Raw genomic sequence first — 25,486 nt, forward strand, 5'->3', positions numbered from 1 at the left:
GGTCCCTTCCAACCCAATCCATTCTGTTGTTCTATGATATCTTGCAGTTTGTTCAGATGGGAACACTAAGTGTGATTGGAGAGAAGGAATTCCCACCTCTCCACATGTTAAGTAATTGAGTTGCTATTTCTGACATTTAGTAGGAAAACATTTTCTAATTTCAACATTAGTCCAGAGCCCAGTATCACTGTCTGGAGACTTAGAATAGAATCATTAAGGTTGGAAAAGACCTCCAAGATTGTCTTCTGCAACCGTCAAATAGACTAACTTGTAGAACACTTCACACTGCAGTAGAACTGATTCTTTAAGATGTAGCCTTGGAAATACCAAAGCAGCAAATCTGCACTTGTCAGTAGCTGTGTTGTGACACATCAGGGGTAAGGAAAGAAGGTGTTAGCAGAGGAAGGAAGATCAGGGGAGGCCAGAGAGGTGGCCCGGTCAGTATGGAACGGCTTGTGTTGGAGGGGGGGAGGGGGGGTGAGGGCAAGGAGCTGATTCACTGCCTCATTTTATGAGGGGATTGCTTCACACCCTGGAATGTGGGGGAGTGGTGGAGTCGGTGTGCCATTTATTTTGAACTCTGCTTTTGAGGCAACTGAATTCACAAATGTACTTCAGCCCTCACTGGCTGAGGCATTGACGCAGTCATGGGGTGAGACAGCTCGCCTATGCATGTCTTTGAGTGAAAGTTTTCTGAGATAAAATTATTTATTTTTATGTATGTAGTAGAAAAAGAAAAAAAAAAAAAGGAACCCACGCCGACAACTGCTCGGCTTTCAGACCCAAACTCCCCGTTGCCCCCACTGCCGCCCAGACACTACTCTGCGCATGCGCAGCCCCGGGCCGTTAACGGTCGGGCCCTGCGCGCGCCACCTGGCGGCGCCTCAGGGGGCGCGAGCCAAGGGCGGAGCTGAGGGCGGAGAGGTGGGAGAGCCCGGGCGGGGCTGTAGCGCTGGGAGGGGCGAAGGAGACTGGGCGGGGGCTGTGGCAGCGAGCTGACGCCGCCACGCGCTGATTGGCCGCTCCGCGCCTGGAGGTGCGTTCAGCGGTCGCAGCGCAGCTCCATAGGCCTGCGGCAGTGAATGGAGGCGGTCCGCTGAGCGAAGGCGCGCTCCCATAGGCTGCTTCGCCTGCCTCGTTGAGCCGCGGGCGTGGCGGACGGCGCGATTGGCCGCTGGGCGGCGGGGGGGCGGGCCCCGGCGGCAGCGGCCTCCCGGGGCTGGGGTCCGTCTCGGCGGCAGCAGCGGAAGTCTCGCGAGGGAGCGTAGCCGGGATTTGGCGGCTGGCTGCCTCCCTCCCTCTCGCTGGCTGCGAGGAGCTGGTGTTTGTGTGGAAGGGGGAGGAGGAGAAGGAAGGGACGCGAGAGGAGCCCGAGCCCCACCATCCGCCGAGGGGAGCGGAGCGGAGCCCCTGCGCCGGCCGCCGAGCGAGCTCTGTCCCTCTGCCGCCCCCTCGCCCCGCCATGGCCTCGGGAGACACCCTGTACATCGCCACCGACGGCTCGGAGATGCCGGCCGAGATCGTGGAGCTGCACGAGATCGAGGTGGAGACCATCCCGGTGGAGACCATCGAGACCACCGTAGTGGGCGGCGAGGAGGACGAGGAGGAGGAGGACGAGGACGAGTGCTGCGAGGACTGCGGCCCGCACCACCCGCCGCACCATTACCACCACCACCAGCCCATGATCGCCCTGCAGCCCCTCGTCTCCGACGGAGACCCCAGCGGGGCGGGCGGCGGCGCGGCCGGCGGCGGCGGGGGGCAGCTCCACCTGCACCACCACCACCAGGAGGTGATCCTGGTGCAGACCCGCGAGGAGGTGGTGGGGGGAGACGACTCGGACGGGCTGCGGGCCGACGACGGCTTCGAGGACCAGATTCTCATCCCGGTGCCGGCCCCCGCCGGCGAGGACGAGTACATCGAGCAGACCCTGGTAACCGTGGCCGCGGCCGGCAGCAAGAGCGGAGGCGGCGGCTCCTCCTCGGCCGGGGGGGGAGGCCGCGTGAAGAAGGGCGGCAGCGGCAAGAAGAGCAGCAAGAAGAGTTACCTGAGCGGGGGAGGCGGCGGCGGGGCCGAGGGCGGCGGCGGCAGGAAATGGGAGCAGAAGCAGGTGCAGATCAAGACCCTGGAGGGGGAGTTCTCGGTCACCATGTGGGCCTCAGGTAAGTGCGCACCGTACCCCTCCCTCCCCAGGCCCTGGGCCGCGCCGGGGGCTGCCCGGTTCGGCCCGGACGGTTTTGTTTTGAAGGGAGGCCATGTTTTGATGTGTGTGATGGGCGCCGCCATGTTCATCGCCAGGGCAAGTATGGCGGCTCCCCGAAAAGATGGCGGGGTCTGCGCTGCCGCTGCCGCTGCTCCTGCCCGGCTCCGGCGGGGGGAAGGAAAGATGGCGGCGGCCGCCAAGATGGCGGCGGCTGAGGGGGTGCGGGTGGAGGGAGCGGCGCGCCGCCGGCTCCAGGACTAGGCCGCAATGGCGTAGTTTCTGCAGCAGGGGGAGGCGGGGTGCGCGGGCGGGCGGGCACACGGTGCGGGGCGCACCCAGCCTCCTCGCTTCTCCCCCCGTCCCCGCCCCGCCGCCGCCGCCGCTTCTCCCCCCGCCTCGCCGCTCCCGCTCCTCCCGGCGCTTTCTTTCCTCTCGCTCCGAGCCGCCGCCGCCTTCCCGGCTCCCCCTCGCCGCTTTCCCTCCCGCCCCTGCGCTGCCTCCGTCGCGCACCCGGGGCCCCATTGGGCCGCATTTCAATGCCGAGCGTGGCCGCGGCCCCGGATGAGGCGTGTGCTGCGGCCCGTGACCGTTAGGCGAGGGGGGCGGGGGAGAAGCGCCCGCCCAGCGCCGCCCGCTGCCGCCTCGCCTCACCCCGGGGCGGCCGTCCCTCTGAAATGCCGTTCGGGAGCGCGCCCGGGGGCCGCGGGAGCTCCGAGCGGGCAGCGGCAGGGGCCGGACTGGGTGGGGATGGGGCCTTTCCTCCCGATCCCGGGGTGCCGCCGGGCCTTGCTGGGGTCACCCGCACCTCCGAGAGGGAGCCCGGGAGTCAACCGGTGTTTGGGGAGTCCCCTGGGCAGGGCCGGGGCTGAGCTGGTGGCGGCTGCGCTGTGCTGGTGGAGCTGGGAGCGGGTTCAGGCTGACACTCGGACACTGCTCAGCTTTTCTTTGCCTGGATCTAACGCTTCAAATGGGCTTCTTAATAGACACGAGGGGTCCGTGCACAGGAAGAGCGGAGGTTTCCAAGTTGGTTTTTGTGGGAGTGTCTTTCAAAGGCAAGAAAATCTTGTGGACATGCTTGGTATCTGCAGGGCTGGGGATGGAGCTGACATGCGCCAGCCCTTCCCATTGATTCCATCTGCCTCAATTTCTTGACCCTTCCTGAGAAATACATAGGGGGAAATTTTTTTTGGTTTTGTTTTTGTCAGTAGAAATGTTTCTTGTGCTACATTAGTGCTTTCTGTTTTGTTTTTACAAAAAAAAAAAAAAAAAAAAGAATTGCTAAGAATTAAGGCTCTGTAGGGAAAGTTCTGTGCTAAAGTTATTTAAGGGTGGGAAGAAAAGCAGCCAAATAGCATCATTTCCTGTAACACTTAAATGGGGTGTGTGGTCCTTGAATAATGGGACAGTCGCATCTTCTGCAAATTGTAAATGTTGTGCTCTTAATTCGGAGAGTCCAGCAGAGTATTAGATACTTGTTAAACTTGTGATGTAGTCTAGCATGCTCACTGACTTTGGTGTTTGTGAGTGACGAGTGGTTTTATTAGTAAGGGGAGCACTAAAAGAAAAGTATGTTGAATGACCTAATTGTTTTAACTGAAGAATGGTGATTCTGATTTCTTTTTTTGTTGTTGTTAAATAAATGTCCATATTAAAAACTTTGACAGTGTATTGTACTTCTGATATATACTTAGTTGACAACCTAATAAGCCTAATAAAAGTTATCTGCTTTTTGATGAACAGAGAACATTCAGTAACGACTTTCTTGAATACAGTTCAGTGGAACAGAGTTTTCTATATGCTTTTGTGTATCAGTGTAATTTGAATGAAATTCAGTTGCTGTCTTTTGCAGAGTTGAGCATCCAAGAAAGACAAAAGAGAATAAAAACATGTAATCTGCTTTCAGCTATCTAAGGTAGCTGAATGCAAGTGGCTGTATGACTCATGAGCTGGCAGGATACAGGACCTCACTGGGATCAATTGACAGCTTCCAGCATGCATTTGTGCTCTGAAATTCAGAGTGCCTGATAGGATGCTTCTGTGTGCTCATTTATTACTTGACTGAAATGAATAATGTGCATAATCAATGCGCTTTACTCTCTTCCTCCTTACGCAACTTTTACATCAGGATAGCCGTATCGATTTCAGTGGTTTTGTTCTTTGTGCTCATGACTGTGCAAGCTCAGCCAGAATGATATCCACTGGTAATATAGTGGAGATTGAATTGCATTGGTACATTTGGCCCAATTATATCCGCGATGCAGAACACGTATTATGACTTGACTTCAAATGGGGAAAAAAAATCTCCAAAATCAATATCACAAAATTCATATGTGAAGAAAAAAGTACTAAAGCTTGGCTTTCCCTCCATGCACGCCCATCCTACACCCTCCTGCCCTGAGTTTCAAACAATCTTTGGTAATAACTTGCTCAAAGTGGAGCTTACTGAGCCTGGTTGGTAGACTTTCATACCTTTAATGCAGCTTGCTGAATTGTATAAAAGTGATCTGGAATTGCTCACAGTTAAATGCTGAAGTTCTGTTGCTTCAGTGTGTGTTTTCTGAGGGGGAATGAATGCCAGAAAAATTCCAAAAGAGGAAAAGCTGCAAGGAAAACAAATTCCCTGACAAACTACTTACCTGCCAAAGGATGGTTTTACTGAAGTTTCCCTGCAGAATCAGGCAGGCTTTGTTTTGAGCAAGCTAGGTGCTTTACCTCTGTATTTTGACATAATTAAAGACTTGTACCCTGAGTTAATTGACTGGTTGAAATGTTTAACAAAAAAGTTTATCAAAAGATGAACAGTAAACAAGACTGAATTGCTATAATGCAATGAGTCCTATATTGCTGATCCTGGATATTTATATTGGGAACAAGGGCACTTCACTCACCGCAGTGTGGGAAGAGTGTGGCTTAATTACTTACTGTTTTCTGGTGCTACTCTGTTAGCCTGTGCACAAGTGGTACCAAATTTAGCCAAGGGTAGGTCATTGTCCATAAGTGAGTATAGCACTCCTGGTAACACCTCTTGAAATGCGTAGAAATGAGATATGAAATACATAGTAATGTGATTAGAGTGGACTACTCAATCCTTCTCTTGTTAACAAGGTTGCTTCATAGTTGCTGTACTGTTGTTGGCAACATTTCAGACTTAACCATAGCTTCTCTTACCACCTCGGTATCTATGGTAATGTCAAACTTGTGACCCATGATTACTTTAATCTGTTTAGTTTGAAACAGGAATGTTTTGTTCTAGTTCACATTAGCTTTCCAGATCTTCAAAATTGAATTGTCTGTTTTCGTGTGTGAAAATAGATACCGAACAAAACTCATTTCATTTTCCAAAATGGTTGAAGAGGTGTATATCAGTGGATATGTTAACCACTTGTGAAATGGAATGTATTTGTGCCTTTGTCATATTCAGCTTCAATCTTCCTTTTTAGTGACTGTCTCTAGGTTGGGTACACGATAGTAACAGGAGAAGGGGAAGATTATTGGCAATTGCTTCCTGAGGTTGCATTTGCAAGACTGGTTCTGAGACACGTGAGCGCTTTGGGAGAGTGGTACTGATGTTCTCACTCCACCAAATGCTGGAATTCCAAACAACTGGAGCTTGATTTGAGGGAGAAATATGCTAGTGTAACCACATCTACTTCTAAATAAAGATGGACTCTGTCAAGCTTTTGAATCTGAGATAGATTGTGTTGGCTTACATTATTATTGTTAACATAGATAGCCTGCAGGCTTAGGGCTGAAATAGCACAACCACCCTCAGCATGGCCCAAAGGTGTTAAACCATTGCAGTAACCTGTTTCAAGGTGGGGAAGACTAAGATGCATATGTGTATGGTTTAAAAATGATTTGTGATCTTCCAAAAAGCCCATGCAGTAGATCCATATTTGGAAACTCAGGGAGGTTGTGTTGGGTTTCTAGAATGTTCTTCAGGCCACTTTTTAAAAAAAAAAAAAAAAAACATGCAGCAAGAACAACAACAATACTAAAACAACCAACCAAAGAATATGTTAATACCTTAAAAATTAGAAAAGTTTTAATTTAATTTCAGATTACAGGGGTGATAAAAATAATCATCTGAGCAGTTGTCTTTTAAAGTATGGGAGCTGCTCCGAAAGTAATGCCTCCTATGTTGTTATGTAGGTCCATGATGCCAGAGATGGTGGTGGTCCGGCAATAGAGGCCGAACCCACCAATATCCCATTCCATGTTGTTGCCATGCGACAGATGGCAGCAGCACGGCAGTCTCACAATGGTGTCTGACGTAGAAGTGCACGTGAAGCAAAGGTGTGATTGAATTCCCCTGTGCAGAAAACATTGCACCCATTGATGTTCATTGACAATTGTTGAATGCTTATGGAGATCAATCAGTGGATGTAAGCGCAGTGAAAGCTGGACTGTGTGGGCAACATTTTCCTAGCAATGACAGTCATAACAGCTGTGAAATAACGGATCACCTCTGCTGGTGCAGATTTTTATGAATGCAGCTCTTGTTCATCACAGGCAAAAATGCTTAGCTAGTAGTTGTGACTACGTTGAAGTTTAGTGTTTTGTAGCAGAGAATTTGCTCTATCGGTGTTTTTGTTCTCTTTTTTTGCTATTGGTGTTTCTATGGAAATAAATAGGAAGCAGTACTTCTAGAGTGACCTATGTATATTTATCCTCTGTAGTTTACTGGCAAAGCTCTTAGGGCAGACTGGATACCAAAAGTCTATACGTTTTTTTTTATTGTCTTAATATTTTAAAGGAACTAGAGAATAACTTTGCCTTAAGTAAGAAATTTCTTCATATAAGAAGCTCATTATTTTTTATCACAATGAATTTCAGCTCTCCTTGAAGCCCGAACCGGATAACTCTTTTATCATTTATACATAGGTCTGTGAAATTGCTATGCATTATTTGCATTATTTGTGCTATACTTCTCCAGAGGTGTAACTAGAATGGGACCTTTTGCTTTGCATGCTGTTATGTTTGGGTGGTTTTTTTTTTTTTTTTTTTTTGATGCCTTGTAAGAGGAAAAGTGGGGAGAAGTCACTTAGACATAGTTATCACTAGGGCTTGATTGAAGGCAGAAAACATCAAGCAGTCAACTTGTCCTGTTTGCAATAAGAATATTGGTTAACTTGTCAGCCTGAGTGAAAGTTTGCTTGGTCTTCAGCCTTCAAACTTTGAGCTGCTTAGTCCAGGTTGGTAGGGTATTACAATTAAACCTGTGATAAGGTTCTGTGTAGAGGACAACGGTAAAGGCTTTCCAGTCTTCTTCCAGCATGTGTGGGTTTCTTTATTTCCAATGAGTTGATAGTATCAAGGAGCATCATAGGATGGTCAGTAACTAGGATGATCTGAATGCTAAAGAGTACTCAAGTTAGCTGCTACTTTTAATAACTTAGTTAACCTATGGTATGAACCAGATCTGTCTTGAAGGTCATTAGCTTGTGCTTCAAGGTAACTGTTCTGTGTTGTTTTTGTCTTCGTTTTTGGTTCATTTAGTTTTTAAAACTGCAGGTGCATGCTGCTGTAGAGCATTTTCTTGGTGTAAGAAAACTTGAGTGTTTTTTTTTTTTTTCATGTAACTGTCAAGAACTTTTTAAATGATACTTTTGCTTATTTTCATCTGAGGTAATTTTTTCACAGTTTTTCATGTTTTACTTCAACAGCCTATTTAGAAACAGTGCTGTGGAATTGCTTGCTGTTGGTGGGATTTTGGGAAGGAGAGGTACTGGTGGCTTGCTGGCTTTCAGTGTGGCCCTCAGAATAACAAGAAGGCGTTGCATTGAGGGCCTTTACGCAAGGGAAAGACAGAAAATCTTAAGGAATGTCTATAAATTTCCCAGTTGACTCATGCATCCGATCTGCGGCAGGAAATGAAAACTTGTTTCTGTTACAAATGTCATCAAACAGTCAAACTGGAAGTTCTGGGTAGCTGTTGAAATGGCCGATGTGAAGGCAGCTGATCTCGCTCTCGTTCACAGCATGGAGAAGGCTTTGCAATTAGCTTTCCAAAAACAGTTCTCTTCTGAACTAAATGATGCCTTTATGTGTGTGTAGGCATTACTAAGTATCTGTTCTCAGCCTTCTGACAGTTTGGAAGAACAAATGGTTGCTGAATTAGAGGTTTATTCAATTGAATTTGTGACTCCTGCAGCTGTAAAATTTAGCCTATAATACTTGCTTGAGGTGAATTCAGTTACTTTAAAGCACTGATGAAGACTGAAAGGTAATATGGTGAACAAAAACCTAGATTAAAGTGAAGGAAAATGTCCCAGTTGTCATTTTTTTTTTTTTAATACTGTAGATATTTTCTTATTAAGAATACTGTCTTTGCCATGTTGAAGTCAATTTCCCTCTTTCATTATGGAACGTATACATGAACTGCTATTTGATCTGGTAGATCAGATTAAACCTCAGACTAGCGGTAACATTTCTAGAAATAGCTCAGTGGCAAAGATTAAAAGCAGCCATTACAAATTGAATAAAAATTTCTCCTTAGTATATTTCTTTTATTTGCTTATGACTTCTCCTGTCTTTCCTAACCTAAGTTACTGAGTAACGAATAATGTTATTTCCTGTGTTTGTGTTCAAAAAAGACCAAAAAACTTAATTTGTTCCTTGTCTTATGTTTTCCTTTTTTTTTTTTCGAATCAGAGAAATAGTGTTTCTGTCCTACCACCTTGTGTTTCTGTAAAATAACAATTTGTAGTTCTTACAAATAATTTACCATTGCGAGTCATGCATAAACTGTACATGAAGTGGTTTGCAGAATCTTCCCATATACAGAGTAGGAGAAGTGGTGCCAGTGGCAAGTTTGTTAACATGTATATATAGCTGTAGCTACTCAGCTACATCTGTTGTCATAGGTGCATTTTGGGAAGCGGTCTCAGGTGAGAGTGGAAAATGGGATTGGTATTGTGTCTTTTGCCCTGCTGGTGTGAGCTTTGCAAGGAGGAGATGCGTGGATGTTTCCATTTGCTGTCTTCTCTGCATCTCTCTGCTTTCTGTTTTTAAAAAAGCAAAAGGAGAGGGAAAACTGTGTTGACACGTTCTGCAGTTGGAATGCAGGTTGACAGTAACAGCAGTTACTGCAGTTAAGGACCACAATCTCCTTGTGGTCCTTAAACAGAAATCCAGTGGAGGAGCTCTAGAGCAGACTTAAGTAGCCGTCTCTAACTGACTTGTAGATCAAAGGTCTGAATGATCCCTATCTGCTGTTGACACATTAGAGCGGGAAAGGGCTTAGGCTGCCTCTATCACCGAAGGAGGAAGCCCCCTGGGGAGACAGACACACTGTTGAGTTTTTTGCTTCTTTCAGACCTCTCTGCAAGTGTTGAAGAGCTACAATTTTATGGGCAGGGAGTGAAGCCCGTTAGTAGTTAAAGTTTCTTGTCCCTCCATGGCACTTCAGTTGAAGGTCAGGGGTCTCTGAAGCTGAAGATAAGTAGTCATAACTTCTTAAGGCAAGTATTTGTTGTTCCTCCGCTAGGTTTATTTGGTTGCTGGCTGCTGTTGAGATCGAAAGTGAGCATTGTGGAGCTTAATTTTGAAGAGATTAAGACAATTTAAATATTTATACACTGTTTCAGGAAAAGTGTGTTATCTTTAAAATGCAGCCTACATACTTGTAGGATGATTCTACTTGTCTGTGTTTAAGTGGATAGGCAACTTCTGCTGTTCTCCCACCCGCTGTGCTCTTCGTTTTGTTAAGTGTATGAATATCTTTATTTTCTTCATAATTAGTGTAGCTGTTCATGGGGGAACTGTTCTTATAAGAGTGCAGCAATTGTGAATTTCTACTGAGATGTAGCCTAATGATGAGTATACTATTTTGATCTTTAGTATGTATTGAATTCAGTATTTTGTGTATTTCAGATGATAAAAAAGATATTGACCATGAAACAGTGGTGGAAGAGCAGATCATTGGAGAAAATTCTCCTCCAGATTACTCAGAGTACATGACAGGAAAGAAGCTTCCTCCTGGTGGAATACCTGGCATTGACCTCTCAGACCCTAAGCAACTGGCTGAATTTGCTAGGTAAGTAGGAAGAAGGATTTTCAAACTAAAATTGTTTTCTTTCCAGTGGTTTAATTAAGAATCTGTTAGGCAATGTAAGTGATAAATTTAATATGACTTGTTGTTCTGTGTAATCATCTTCTAAACCAAGGAACTTAATTCAGAACAGAGCAGTGAATGATGTATTAAAATAACTGGGTTCTATATTCAGCAGGTGATTTCTGGTCTTTAGTTCTCACTAAGTAAGGCAAGGCCAAAATACGTTGATAGACTGCATCTTTGAAATGACTGAATGCATCTTTCATGTGAGTAGTGTTAGCTTCTTTGGTGACAAAGGACCAAACAATTGTGATGCTGCATCAGGATTGTTCAGAATAAGAAAGCTAGACTAAAATATTTAGTTTGTAAAACCACTTACTGTTCTTTGCTCGCGTCTCCCTCTTTAAGCTGTATGTCTTAGACATAGTTTTGTAATGGAATGATGTGTTTTGTGCTTTTAAGTGCCACCAACTCTTGCAGTTTTGCAGTTGTTAACTGTACTGCTTGGATTTTCCTCTAGTGAAACAAAATGATTATTTACATAAATAATCTATTGACCTGAGTCACTGTATAACTTATTTTCCAGTACAGTTCCTGAAGCCACAGAAGCACTGTTGTAATATGGAGCACTGACTGAGCCCTTGTGGCTCTTCCCCAGCCCCTCCTGGTGTGGAGTGCTTGGGCAGCCTATAGCCACCAGAGGGCAATCGTGAGGTCACTGGGGAAAAGTCCTGTTGCGACATTAGGGTTGCCTTCTTTGTGTGCAAGTGCTTGTAATTACCAAAGGCTTACTGCTTCATGCAGTGCGTGCACAACATTAATGCTTTGCCTCTGAAAATTTAAGCTTAGCAGCTCACTTACTGTAGCTGCTGTTATTTTTTTTTCCAATGTTGAAAGCATGAAACTATGCTTATTTTTGTTTTGTTATTAGCTGGGTGCTCTGCAGCACTCTGTTGCAAAGCTTTATCACTTAAGGCAGGTGGATGCTCAGATGTCATTACTCTTGCTTCCCAGGTCAGCTAATACACAAATAAATGTTTTTTGAAATGCCACTGAATTTTTCAGTTATTTGCTAGGTGACAAGGGCTATTGACACAAGTTTTGATCAAGCTTCTTGCTTGGATGGATCTTGATGCTCATCAAGATTTGTCTGCTGTTGTTCCCTGTTTGATCTTGCTGCTTTTTACAAGCTGCTTCTATTGGTTTTCACTACGTATGCACTGGAGGACTTCTGGCACAGTCTCTTCCCTCGGTTGTTGTCATTAAAGCCATTGAACTGTGGGTATTGAAGGCTTGTAGAAAGAAGCAGGGATGGTGGAAGTGGAAATGTGTATGAAGCAAATGTTTGTCATTGAATTTCTCCATGCAGGGAAAAAGAGGCACCCACGGACATTCATCGACACTCGCTGAATGTTTGTGGAGACCAAACAGTGGATGTGAGCACAGGGAGGCAGTGGGTGGTGCATTCAGCAGTGGTGACAGCAACGGTGCATCACCTCCATTGGTGCAGATTTTTACGAGTGCAGCATGCAGACTCTTGTTTATGGCTGACAAAAAATGTGCAGCTAATGGTAGTGACTATGTTGAGAAATAGTGTTTTGTACCAGAAAATTTGTTCTATCAAACAGTGTTCTTGTGCTCTTTGTATCTGTTGTAGTTCCCATGGAAATAAATGGGAGGCATTACTTCTGGAGCAAGCTATGTTTAGAAAAGAAAAGTCATTAAGGACTGAACAAGAGATTTTATCTGAAGTGGTGGGAGGTTCCACTTACTGCTGCTGTTGTTACTTGATTTGCTGATCCTGATCAGAATGAATGCATTTTCCTCTGAGACTTGCTGAGAGGGTGAATACAATTTTCTATGAAAGCAAACATTTAAGTGTTAGTTTGAGTGTTCTAATTCTAAACATAACTTTTTATATTTCTGCTAATCATGTGCATGGAATGATGCTCTCGAGTATTTCAGAATGTTCTGAAACCTTTGGTTCTGCTGAGCACTGAGGTACTGTACAGCTGTCTTCTGTTACGAAGTTTAACAAACTTGCCATAGTGTCTTCTCCATGCACGTACCAAGTGTTACCCTCTAGATCAGTTTGAATATTTGAAACGGTTTCCAGGTCTTGAAATTACAGGATTGCTTCTGTCAGATATTTCTCAAAGCTTCTTAGTATTTTAAAAAGTAATGCATTTTCAGGTTTTAGTTCTTCTTCTGGTAGTAATGTAAAATTCCCACTTTTTCATGGTGGAATGTTCTAGGGAATTTTAGAGCTAGAATTTACAGCAGATAATGGAAAGACAGAGTTTTATGTGTATGGTCTCATACTTTTTCTGCTAATATGTCTTTGTACAGGAGATGAAATGTGATCCACTTCAGTCATAGGGCAAATAGACATTGGCATTGGGAACGCATTACCTTTGACAATATCCCCAAGTTGCTCAAATCCTATACAAATTAGTGATAGCTTAATTCTAGATGTGTAAAAACCTCAGGCATCCAATGTTTTCAGGAAACTTTTGATTTCTTGGTCAGAATCAATGACTATCAAACTTTTTACTCTTGCCTTAAGAAAGAAACATGAACAAGAAAACAGTGTTAGATATATGTTAGATCTGAAGTGATTGTATATAGCTGAGACTGATGAATATGGGTGTGTTAGAAGACTGTTTCTTATCGTCTTGATCTTCTCACGGGGAATGAAGCATGTTGAAAGGACCCATTTTAGCTAATGACATGCATTCAAGCTCTAATATCTGCAATCTGTTATCATTTTTCTACTAGTCAGTTGTCATATACCACAATCAGCTATCACTAGAAACATTCTTACATGGCAAACTGGAAGAAAAAACTTACTACTGGTATGGCAGTTGGCTTTGGAGGTGCAAAGAATACAGTGTAGTTGTACTCCTAAAAGGATTTGCTTATTTAATGCAAAGTTCTTTGAAAGTTTCAAGTATTTCTTGAAAGATTTCTTCAAGATGGGGAATTTTGAAATTCTCAGATGTGTTGTGAAAACTTTGAGCAGCACATGAATTCAAAACTCAGAAGGTTTCACGTGCTCTGCTTGAAGTATTGAGTTAAATTTTATTTCAGTGATTTAAAGGAAAAGATGTGTGTATGGTCTACATATAAGGAAGCATAAATTGTCTAGGAGAATTTAATACTGAGTTATTTTTATGTAGTCAAAAACAAGTTAGTTTGGGATGGATTTTCTTTAAGATACTTGGAAGAACGGTACTATGCATTTATAGAAGTAAGATACTAAAAATGAGGCTAGATTCACTCTATAACCATGCAGCTTATTTTTGACTAAGTTGATTGAGGCAGTTGCATTAATTTATGTGAACAAATATCTGAGGTTAACTTTAAATAGGCAAAACTTGGTCAAGTTAAAGGTTTGCTTTGCAGCCTCCTAATTCAAAACCATGGCTATGTTAGAATTTAATTGTAGTATGAGGGGATTTCAGGCAGAGGTCTGGATTTCTGAGTCTTTAGGAAGCAGTGAAATGTGGGTGGACGTTTTGATGCTTGAAATCTTCTGTTGCACTGCAGCCTTTTTATAAATAAATTAATGATTGTCAAACTGCAGTAACTGAGCTTATGAAAGAGGCACCACTGCTGCACAGCAGCTAGGTGGCACTAGCAGAGCAAGCATTTCAGCAACTGAGGTACTGTTCTGTTTTACTTTTTTTTTTTTTTTTGCTGATGCATTTGTCATTGAGTTTTGTAGCAGGAATCTGGGCCTTTTAACTGGAACTGCTATAGTGGTTCATTGAAAGGTTTTTATGCATTCTGAAACGGTTGAAAACGCTGCAAATAAACAAGCTGTGTCAGAACATTGAGATGTGTTCAGTTATTCTTAGGAGGTCTGTATGTTTTACCTGGTTGGGCAACTTAAGGACTTTTACAAATAAAATTTCTATTATGTGTCTCACGTACACCTCAAAAATGCAATAAAAAAGAAAGTGAAAAAGAATTTGTGCATTTCTCTTCAGCAGTCATATCGGAATGTGTAATACTAGTTGTGAATGGTCCGCTTAGAAAGAGATGAAACCTAGTAATTACTGCTCTCTCTTTTGATACATTTTGTCTGGGACACTGGAAGTCCCCTAAGGTGAAATAAAATGTTTCATCCAAGTCTGAATAGATTACAAGTAATTCTGTAGTTAGGTGTGAAGAAGTCATAAAAGCTCGGAGAAGTAGCCAACGTATTTTCAGTTGCTACACGTAGAAGACGTCTTGAAATTCCCCCAAAGCCATTTAAAGCCAACATCCCTGATTTCAGTTTATTTTTCCCCTCTCATTTTCCCCCTTGGCAGATACATGACTGAACTGGTTAAAGGCAGCAGAGTATAAACACAAATAAAATGCAAAGAAGTAAAAGGGGAAGATGGTGTAGCTGGGAAACTGGCACAGTAAGGGAAGTTAGTGGTAAAATCTATCCTTTCCATGGTTTTATCTTCTGCTCCTCTTAGTACCTTTTCTGAAAGAGAACCATTATAAGAACTGCCCTTCCTGTTCAGATCACTTTCCAAAATGGATAGAAAACAAAGGAGAGGAAGCTTTCTTAGAGTTTGAAATCGGACACCCTTCTTAAAAGTGACAAAGCATTCTGGCCACCTAGATTTATATGACTTAGGCCTCTTTGTAAGGTATACGCTTTTGTACTGGTTTTGTTCTTGTTACCGAGAAACTTAAAAGGGCAGTAAACTGTTACTTTACCCACATTGTTTTAATGGGGGAGGAGAATCTCTTGTTCTGTACAACACTGCAAGGATCACTCTGTCACATGTTCTGCATAACTGGAACAAAACTAGTAATTATTTCTGCCAGAGCCTTGCAGTAAACAAGAACAGTTTCATTTTACAACAGTTTTTCTGCCTGTTTGTGGATGAAGCCTACTAAAACACTGACTGTGGGCTCTTTGATTGTAGATAGATTCCTAGGAAACCTTGTGCCACTCCTCTTTATCCAAAAGCCAGTCTGGCCAGTTTCAAGAATCCTTCAGTACTGACAAATGGGCAAGGACACTCATGTTATTTCTGCCTCAGTAAAGCAGTAGAAGGGCTGTGACGGGAGTGAGGGTGCAGACTTAAGTGGTAGTGACACTGCTGGTAGAGAATAATTTCCTCCTTCTCTAACTATTCATGGGTACTCAGTCATCTGTAAAGGTGAATTATCATTGCTGGTCATCAGAGACCTCAAGGAGGTGTAAAAGTTGCCTTTAGAGAACAACTGTTGAGGTTTATGTACAGAGAGAGAAAAAAGAACGTGAGAACACAAAGGTTTAACAAGCAGAAAAGGGACATGCTGAAATGGGAATTCTGTGCTGTTTGTTGTTTTTGGCTTGTTCTGTAACATAACTACTACTACTACTAAATATTACTTTTCTGAATGAGTGGTCAGGTGCTGGAACGGGCTGCCCAGGGAGGTGGTGGAGTCACCGTCCCTGGAGGTGTTCAAGAAACGTTTAGATATAGAGTTGAGAGACATGGTTTAGTGGGGTTGGTGGTGGTAGGTGGATGGTTGGACTAGGTGATCTTGTAGGTCTTTTCCAACCTAGCTCATTCTATGATTCTATGATTCATTCTATAACAATTTGTAACAATTGTATCTATCTCCAACAGAATTGAGGAGATTGACAGTTTTTTCAGGTTGTCTAGGCAGGTGAAGGAAGTAGCTAGCTGTTACATTCTAGTATTGCAGTGACAAAGTAACATTCTTCATTTTGAGGGGTTGAGTTGTTCAATACCTGCAACTTCTCACAATATCGTGCCTGGATAAGAGGGTGCTTTCACGTACCTCATTCTGTTAAGTTGTAAGGTTGCTTACCTTTGTAACCTGTTCCCTTCTTTTGTCCTTTACCCATCCTCCCTTCCCCAGTATGATGCTTTAAATACAAGTTAAGAGGTTTAGTCTTTAATTGTGCTGTCCCAGTACTGTGGTCCAAAAGGTTCCAGTTTTTCTTAAATGATCTGGAGAAGTTACTGCTAGGCGTGGCCAACAGAAACTTGTAGTGGAAGTGAGAATCCTGGTCTTGCCATGCAAATAGACTTTCTGCAAAGCCTGCTGTTTTGATAGCTCCACTCAGGTATTAATGTGTGTGTCTACAGTTGTTTTAAATAGTGGTATATGCTAGAGTTCTGTTTTTCATTAATGTTTTAGGCTAAGAAAACTTGGATGGAGCTGGTAGTGATGCTCTGCTGGGTGTTATCCAAATGTCTAACCACCAGCAAGAGCTACCTGCAGCAGTGTAATTAAGATCAACAACCTAGGTTCTAGTATGGTCTCCTTTTGCAGAAAGTTAGTGTTAAAGAAAGACCAAAACCTTTCTTCTAATACGTTTGAAAATGTCTTCAAATTCTTTAAGGTATTGTCCACATGGCTTCCACTGAACAACGATCAGTGGTATCTTATACCGTTAGTAGTGCAAGCATTGCCTATTAAAGCTGTTAACATCTCTTGTTAGTGATTCCATTTTATTTAGTCTCTGCTTTTACAAAAAGTCTATTACAACCTCAGAACAGTAGTGTTTTTACTGATTCTTACGATATCATGGACATAGGTTTGGGGCTTTTGAGTATTTGGTTTTCTTGGGGTCAGGGAAATGACTGAGCCAGCAACTCACACATAATAATGGTAGACTTAAAGCAGTATTGCCCAGTAAGAGTATCTCTGATGGTATTACAACATGGCACTGTTCTCTCACATCACATGTTGTCAGAGCGTGGTTTTTTTTGTCTGTCTTGGTATAGCAGACATACATTTCAGTGCTTTCTCCTTCTGTAAAATACACTGAGACATAATAAGGAGAATCTTATGCAAAGGGTAGTTAAGAGCTTTCTGTAGAGGTACCGTGTTTTTTTTTCTTTTTTCTTGTAGTCTCAGTACCTGTGCCATTGTTACATGTTTGGATTTTAAGTGTTCAGAATTTTACTTACATTAAACTAAAGTCAGCACAGCCATTCAGTATGCCAATTGCATTATAAAAATAAAGTATAATCATAAGGCCATCTAAGCCAGTCTGTAATCTTGGGAAAAGTTGTCAGAAAGGTTAAGATCATAAAGAGGATGGCCTGCAGGACCAAAAATAATTTGCTGTGTTCAAGATTGATGCTGGCAGTGGCACAAGAAAAACTTTGTCAATACAAAAATCTCACACCCATTTTCTAGAGGATTGTTGAATATGATACTCCCCAGTTCCCATTTTTGTCACATATTTTTAACCTTTTCAAGACGCTACAGAGTTCTTCGGTTAGCATTGTACATATTCAGTATAGTCTGCAGATGCTGAAGCAGCAGGAGTTTCTTCTCCACTCAGAGAAATAAACAAATGGCAGCCACTAAATCCTAGGGTGGTTGGTTTTTTTTGTTGTTACTGTTGTTTTGGATTGTTTTTTTTTTTTTTTTTTGTACTGTGTCTGTGAAATGGCTAACTATTAAGCGCTTTAACCTGTGAATGATCACTTGAATTGTGCTGTATCTGCAGCATGGAGAGGAGTTGGATTATACTTGAAAGGTGGGCCCATGTGAGCCTAATGAGGTTCAGCATAGCAAAGTGCAAGGTTTTGCACTGGGGTCAGAGTAATCCTAGATATGTATACAGACTGCGAGAAGAACTCCTTGAGAGTAGCCCTGCAGAGAGACACCTGAGGGTCCTGGTGGATGGAAAACTGAACATGAGCCAGCAGTGTGCTCTTGCCAGCTTGGAAGGCCAATGGTATCCTGGGCTCTGTCAGAAAAGGGATGGCCAGCAGGGACAGGGACGTGATTGTCCCTCTATACTCTGCCCTCATGAGGCCCCATCTGGAGTACTGCGTCCAGGTCTGGGGCCCCCAGCTCAGGAAAAATGTGGAGCTGTTCGAGGGAGTCCATAGGAAGGCCTCAAAGTTGATCAAAGGGCACCTCTCCTGCAAAGGCAGGCTAAGGGAGCTGGGCTTGTTCAGGCTGGGGAAGAAAAGGCTGTGAGGTGAACTCATTGCAGCCTTACTGTAATTCAAGGGGAATTATAAAAAGGAAGGGGGTCAACTTTTTACAAGGTTAGACAGTAATATGACAAGCGGGAATGGTTTTAAGCTCAAAGAGGGAAGGTTTAGATTGGATGTCAGGGGGAATTTCTTTACAGAGAGGGTGGTGAGGTGCTGGAACAGGCTGCCCAGAGAGTTTGTGAATGCTCCATCCCTGGAGGTGTTTGAGACCAGGTTGGTTGGGGCCCTGGGCAACCTGGTTTAGCTCCAGGTTGGTCTCCATGTGGAGATTGGTGGCCCTGCCTGTGGCGGGGGGGTAGGAACTTGATGATCCTTGGGGTCTCTTCCAACCCAAGGCATTCTGTGATCCTATTTCTGAGGGGCAAGTGGTAGCCCACAGAACCACAGGAGTGTCTGTTGGCAGTTCTAAGGAGGTTTTCCTGAATCTAGTCTCCCAAGAATTTTTGGCAACGTTTTTAACTTCCCAGACCTTAATTCAGCCTCAGAATGCCTTCCATTCCTGTCTTCTCCTGTAGGTCCACAGGAATGAGGCAAGTGAAACTGCAGATTTTAGTGCTACTTCAAGGAATGTGACAGTATCAGTCCGGGAGCATACCTTCAAAGAAACAAATGGTTACATAGTTGAAATGAAGAACTTTTAACTTATTTTCACTGCAGCTCTTCAGAATTGTTTTGAACGTTTAGAATTTGCATTTTATCCAGTTTCAGATGAAGTGTTGAAAATGCATGTTAAAAATGCATTTACTACTTTGAAATCCCTCCTCAGAATGCCATTATTCCACATCTGTTTCCAGGGACTGTCCTCATGGGGATTAGAACTGTCTTAGATACCAGTGGACTCCTGCTTATCTCCTTTTGGAAACTCAGGAGTTACAGCAAGATAGTTCTAACATTGTTGTCTGCAGGGGATGCTATGAATGCATTTGAAACGCTCCGTTTCTATGCAAGTGTGAATTTACTGATTCCCAGTATGGTTACTGGAGGCTACTGGCATCCGTAATGTAATGGTGAATATCACTATCAGTGCACAAAACGAAATAGGCCATTGTTTGTCAGTTGCCAGGAGTGGAATCCATGTGTACAACAACTTCAGGAAAGATCAATTACAGTTTCTGTGGTTATAACAGATGTCTACATTTGTGTGTAACTTACACAACTTGCCTGCCTTCTCTGCTTCTGTGTTGTGTGGTGAAACTACTAGCATGACAAGCAGGTCAAGGGAGGTGATTCTCCCTCTCTACTCCAGTCTCGTGAGACCCCACCTTAGAGTACTCTGGGGCCCTCAGCACAAGAAGGGTATGGATCTGTTGGAGCAAGTCCATGAGGATAATCAGGGTGCTGAGGCACCTCTTGTATGAAGACAGGCTGAGAGGGGTGTTCATTCTGGAGAAGAGACCTTAGACTGTCCTTCTGGTACCTAAAGGGGTCTACACGAAAGCTGAAGAGGGACTTGCTACGCAGACATGTAGTGATAGAACAAGGGATAGTGTTATTAAACTAAAAGAGAGTAAGTTTTATATTAGATATTAGGAAGAAATTATTCCTTATGAAGTGGTGAGGCACTGGAAGAGGTCACCCAGAAAAGCTGTGGATGCTCCATCCCTGGAGGAGTTCAGGGCCAGATTGGATGAGACTTTGGGCAACCTAGGCCTAACGGGAAATGTCTCTGCCCAGGGCAGGAGGTTGAAAGTCTGTGACCTTTAAGGTCCCTTCCAATCCAAGCCATTCTTTGATTCTAAAAAATACTGAAACTGTTCTGTCCTTCATGTCCTGGTGCAGGATGGAGAAGTGAAGATAAATAAGCCACATAGGCACAAGAAAAATGGAATTTTCAAACAAAGTGTCCTAATTACAATTCATGTAAATCTGGAAAAATTCTCTCTTCGCGTATTCAGAGGACTAGGAATGTAGTAGTATTAAATATCTTATTCTGTGTTTAAGAGGTCCTGTTCAAAAAGCTGAATTTTCCAAATACCAAAATACACTGTTGGTGTTACTGTAAGGGTTTTAAAAACATTAAACTGGGTATTAATGGTTCACATGATACTATCAAATAAATGCATGCATTATGAAGGCAGTTATGGGAGGGGATCTGCCTACCGATGTCTTTCTACTAATGTTTTTCTTTTTTCTTTTTAAGAATGAAGCCAAGAAAAATTAAGGAAGATGATGCTCCACGTACGATAGCTTGTCCTCACAAAGTAAGTGAAGTGCTTAGCTTCTGAGTAGGTAGCAGTTTGTAGATCAGAATTTTGTATTGATATTTTCTTGAGAATAAGTAAAATGTCTTGCTGTAAATAGATGATACTCTGCTAACTGTATTTAACTTATCACTCTTTAGAAGCTTCCTTAAAAACCTTCAACTGAATAATGTATTATTCCCAATTCTTGTCTTAAGGTTAGTGCATCCCTAATCTTCTGGTAACCATGATGCACAGTCCCTAACATGCTGGTTTTACTGTTGTGATTTCCCGCCACCCAAGAATACATACTTGAAAGAATGTTCTGAAAGCTGTTCAAAGTACGTTCCTAAGATCTATATATCATCTGCTTGGAAGCTATGACAGATTTGGGAGTCTAGATCAGGAATCAGCAATCTGTGGTGCAGATGTCAAAGTTAGCATTATTGGAAGACTTGGAATTACATTCCACAGAGCTGGAGGATGCATCATTTTGAGAGAGGGGCATGGAGATAACAATTCTGGTCTACTGATAGTGGGGAAGTCACTGGAATAAATTTTGCTAGTCACTTAAACTGGTAACATCTAGCTTTACTGCATTGCCCAGCTTCTGTAGAGCTTCTGTTAGCCAACTTAGCTTGTAATGAAAAAAGGCAAATACAACCTTGCTGACTTCTGGTCTAGATGGTGTGAGCCTGAGCAAATAATCAGGGGAGATAGTTAATAGTGCATATTAGAGAGCATGAATAGAAGGCTTCTTTCTGACAGTTGTAGTGAAAGAAATTCTCATTTAGTTCTGGATTCCTCTTTGTGCTTCTATTGGTTTCCAGTTCTTTACATTCTTCATGTGTCATGTTTTTACTATAGTGCAATGTGTGGAGATACAAGAACGTTTATCCTATACAATAGTGAGGAATGATGCCTTCATTTTTGATTTACTTTTTCATAGCCTCAACTTCATCTAAACAGGGAAAGAAGAATATCCTTCCATTTTCTCTGTTTTCTAGTGTTGTACATTTATGATTTCATTTTAAAAAAGAGAAATATTACAGAAGATGCAAATGCTCCTGTCAGAGGCATGCAGAAACTTCAGAGTAAATGCAGACAAGCTCCCAGTGTGTTTATTTTGATGAAGTACTTTTTAAATTAGTCGAATTCTAGTACCCGAAGAGAGGAGTTTCCTTGAAAGTGTTAATTTCCCCTTTTTATTAAAAATGGGGCATATTTAAATGCGGTTATTAGTGTTGAAGAAATAGTTTCCAAAGAGAGCCTGCAGAATAGAATACTAGCAATTGACTGTTTCTTTCGGCTTTGTTGTTGAACTTTATGCCTTATGACATAGCTGTGCTGGTAGACAAGTTTTGTGTAAAAAGAGCATCATTTGGAGTACCCATAGAATGTAAAGCGGTTAAAGGAATTTAGTGAAGCGTTATGTAATGCAAGAAATATATTTGTAAAACATGTGATAGATTTCTATTGAAAGAAAGGTTGAATGAAGAGAGTGGCAGGCCACTGCTAGCTTAAGCGTAGTCTGGAATGAAAAGAGGTAGTCCTGTATTAACGCAGTGTGTACCCCAGATTAAGAGCCTCTAGTACTGTACCTGAGTTGAAGTGAGTATCTTCTCCTTTTAAGTTGAGTTGACAGTAACTCACGGATTCTTTAACCTCATTTAGTTTCCCAGTATAAACTGGGTGTAAACTGTTTAGTCAATTGTTGTCTTTTTATCCCAAAGTGATAGCGTTCAGTCTTCTTCAAGTGTGGGCTAGGTGGTATCTGTAAACCATTATGTACTGGAAACATTCGTATCTCTTCCCAGGAGTGAGAAAGGCAGAGAAGGAAAAGGATGGAATGCTGGGAGAGGTAGCAGTGCAGATGCAGATTGGTGCTAGAGAGTAGCCTGTGGTATATTATTACAGAATATATCACGTATTGGAGTACTCTAGTAGTCAGTATACAGCATGTTAAAGGATATCCCATAGATAGCCATGAACTATCATTCTATCTAATGTTTTTTTTATTTTCCCTGAAACTCTACGTGCTTTTGTTTAGTTCATTCGTTAGCTTCTATCAGAGGTGCATCTTTTCCATGAAACTATCCTATTATTTATTTGAGTGCACATGGTTCATAACACAAAGTGAGAAGAGAGTTTTTTTGTTTAGCTTTTCAAATGATAGCTTTCATTGTTTAGTTGTTTGTGATTTTTTTAATAATTGATAGGGGTCTCCTTCTTATGTCCATCTTAGAAGAAAGGATATGAAAGCAGTTAAATGCTTTTACTGAAGCAGATAAAACCATTGTAAGTACTAGCTTATATGCTAATTGAGTTTCATTGTTTTTAAGGGCTGCACAAAGATGTTCAGGGACAACTCTGCCATGAGGAAGCATCTGCACACTCATGGTCCTCGAGTACATGTATGTGCAGAATGTGGCAAGGCCTTTGTGGAGAGCTCGAAACTAAAGCGACATCAACTAGTTCATACTGGAGAGAAACCCTTTCAGGTATTGTAAACTTCCAGACTACAACTTACTTGTTAGAACATGTATAGAATGACTCTAACATGGCTTCTGTATCACTTTGGGGATAGTATGTTTTTGTTCTTTGTCTTTAGTATCATAAGTTGTCTTATGATACTAATTTTTAGTAGTAGATATCAATCAGTTTTCAAATTACGGCAGTTAACTGAGTGCCTTTCCATTTGTATCAAATCATGTGAGCTTCTGCCACCAGAGGTCCCCAGCCTACTTAAGTGATCTTTCTTATTCACATCAATAGTCTCAGGTATTCATAGTCTTAAGCATACTGTTCTCTCCAATGCACTTAAGATATGTATTTTTGGTTCTTTATTTGCATTGGAGAAACAAATTATTTCAGAAATTTGATTTGCAGAAATCTATTATATGTACATGTTTGAGCTGCTTTGTGTTTCCTTGTTAGTATTTGCTGCTAGACATGCTGCTCTTTGTATTCTGAGCTCATCTTGATTGTAAAGTTGGTAAAGCAAGCAAATCTGTGCAGGTTATTACGAGAAGGAGGAAATTCTGATGTGGGACCATTTCTGTTTTCTGGCACGGTTTAGCAAAATACTGTTTCAGCTGCAGAGAGTGGTGGGGTTTTTATGTTCTAGTGAAAGCATTTGCTTGCAGGAAGTTAGTTTCCTCTTTGACAACTGGTCTACCACTGTGACAAAACAACCAGAAATACTCATTTTATTTTTTTAAATACAGTTCGATGGTGATGCCTACAGATGTGCTTACAGTAATCCTCAGCATCTGTTTTCATGCTTGTGCAGTGTTAGAATGTTGCTCTGCTCTGTGATTGAAGCGAGTGCTACTTTTCTTAGCTAATAGAATGTATGTTTTCCTTCCAACAGTGTACATTTGAAGGATGTGGAAAGCGTTTTTCACTGGACTTCAATTTACGCACACATGTGCGAATTCATACTGGCGACAGGCCCTATGTTTGCCCATTTGATGGCTGCAATAAGAAGTTTGCGCAATCAACTAACCTGAAATCTCACATTTTAACACACGCTAAGGCCAAAAACAACCAGTGAAAGTTGGAGGAAAAGTTCTTGAACTCAAACCATCTTACAGGAGAATGAATTGAAAATAAATACGCTTCCCCTTTGTATATTGTTTCTAGGAAAGAATTTTAAAAAAAAGAACCCTACAAACCTAAAGGACATGTTTTGATAAGTAGTAAATAAAAAGCAAAAAACTTTCAGGTGACATTGCTGAGATGCTCTACCTTGCTCTGTAAGCCCGTTTCAAGAACACGGTGTTTTGTAAAGTGTGGCCCTGACCAGAGGGGTCAGCTCGTGAACTTGCATCAAAAAAGACGACTCTTTATACAACAGTGCTAAAATGGGACTACTTTTCACATTCTTATAAATACGAAGCTCACCTGTTGCTTACAATTTTTTTAATTTTGTATTCCAAGTGTGCATATTGTACACTTTTTGGGGATATGCGTAGTAATGCTATGTGTGATTTTCTGGAGGTTGATAACTTGCTTGCGGTAGATTTTCTTTAAAAGAATGGGCAGTTACATGCATACTTCAAAAGTATTTTCCTGTAAAGAAAAAAGTTATATAGGTTTTGTTTGCTATCTTAATTTTGGTTGTATTCTTTGATGTTAACACATTTTGTATAATTGTATCGTATAGCTGTAATGAAATCATGTAGTATCAAATATTAGATGTGATTTAATAGTGTTAATCAATTTAAACCCATTTTAGTCACTTTTTTTGGAGAAATACTGCCAGATGCTGGTGTTCAGTGTAATTTCTTTGCCTGTTCAGTTACAGAAAGTGGTGCTCAGTTGTAGAATGTATTGTACAGGCACTGACCTTTTATTAACACCTGATAATATGTACATCCCATGTAATAGAAAGGGCAACAATAAAACAGTCGTCCTAAAGAAAGAATATGGCAGAAAATGATCTGTAAGAACAGTCTATTTCTTTTGTCCAGAGCAATCCTAGTTCCTCTTGATCTCCCCCAAATTGGAAGCTAAATAAACTCAAGTTTCCTTACTTTGCATTCAATTACAATGATTTGTGATGAAATTATATAATGCCGCATCAAGTGGTATACATAAATAGAATTGATGACTATAATTCTGTTTTTGAGTGACCTAGACTTCCATTAACTGGAACGGTGGATTTGGAGACTCCTCAGTGCAGTGAGATTTCAGTGTACCTGGAAAGCAAGTAGGTGAAACAATGCAGTAAATAGCTAAATGGGCATGTGCTTAGCGGAGGTAAGGAATCTTGGAAGTTTAAATGCAATAGGACATGGGAGAACTATAGGGTTTGGTCACAGCAGAAAAAAGGAAGCTGTCGTCTTCTTTTGGTTATCTTGTTTGACTGTATTTTTCTTCAAACCTCCTTGGGCGCCTTTTACTTTAGAACAAGGACTCATAGTTCTCAAAGAACTTTATGGATTTTGGAAGGTCTGGCTAAAAGTGGTTACTACTCGTTTGTTCAAGTGTTCAAAATAAGAAAATTGCAGATAATATAGTAAAAATATGACAGACTAATAAACATAAGAGTACACATAAA

At 42.1% G+C, this 25,486-nt stretch overlaps 1 protein-coding gene across 1 annotated transcript; it reads left to right on the forward strand.

The window, feature by feature from the left end:
* Nucleotides 1,430-25,486, forward strand: YY1 (YY1 transcription factor). The gene is made up of 5 exons (XM_021401662.1): nt 1,430-2,159; nt 10,076-10,238; nt 20,382-20,442; nt 22,764-22,922; nt 23,795-25,486. Exons 1-5 carry the CDS (start codon nt 1,463-1,465, stop codon nt 23,975-23,977), a joined length of 1,263 nt encoding a protein of 420 aa, XP_021257337.1. The 5' UTR covers nt 1,430-1,462; the 3' UTR covers nt 23,978-25,486.

Source organism: Numida meleagris, chromosome 6, assembly GCF_002078875.1.
Source record: "Numida meleagris isolate 19003 breed g44 Domestic line chromosome 6, NumMel1.0, whole genome shotgun sequence".
In the NCBI taxonomy this organism is placed as follows: domain Eukaryota; kingdom Metazoa; phylum Chordata; class Aves; order Galliformes; family Numididae; genus Numida; species Numida meleagris.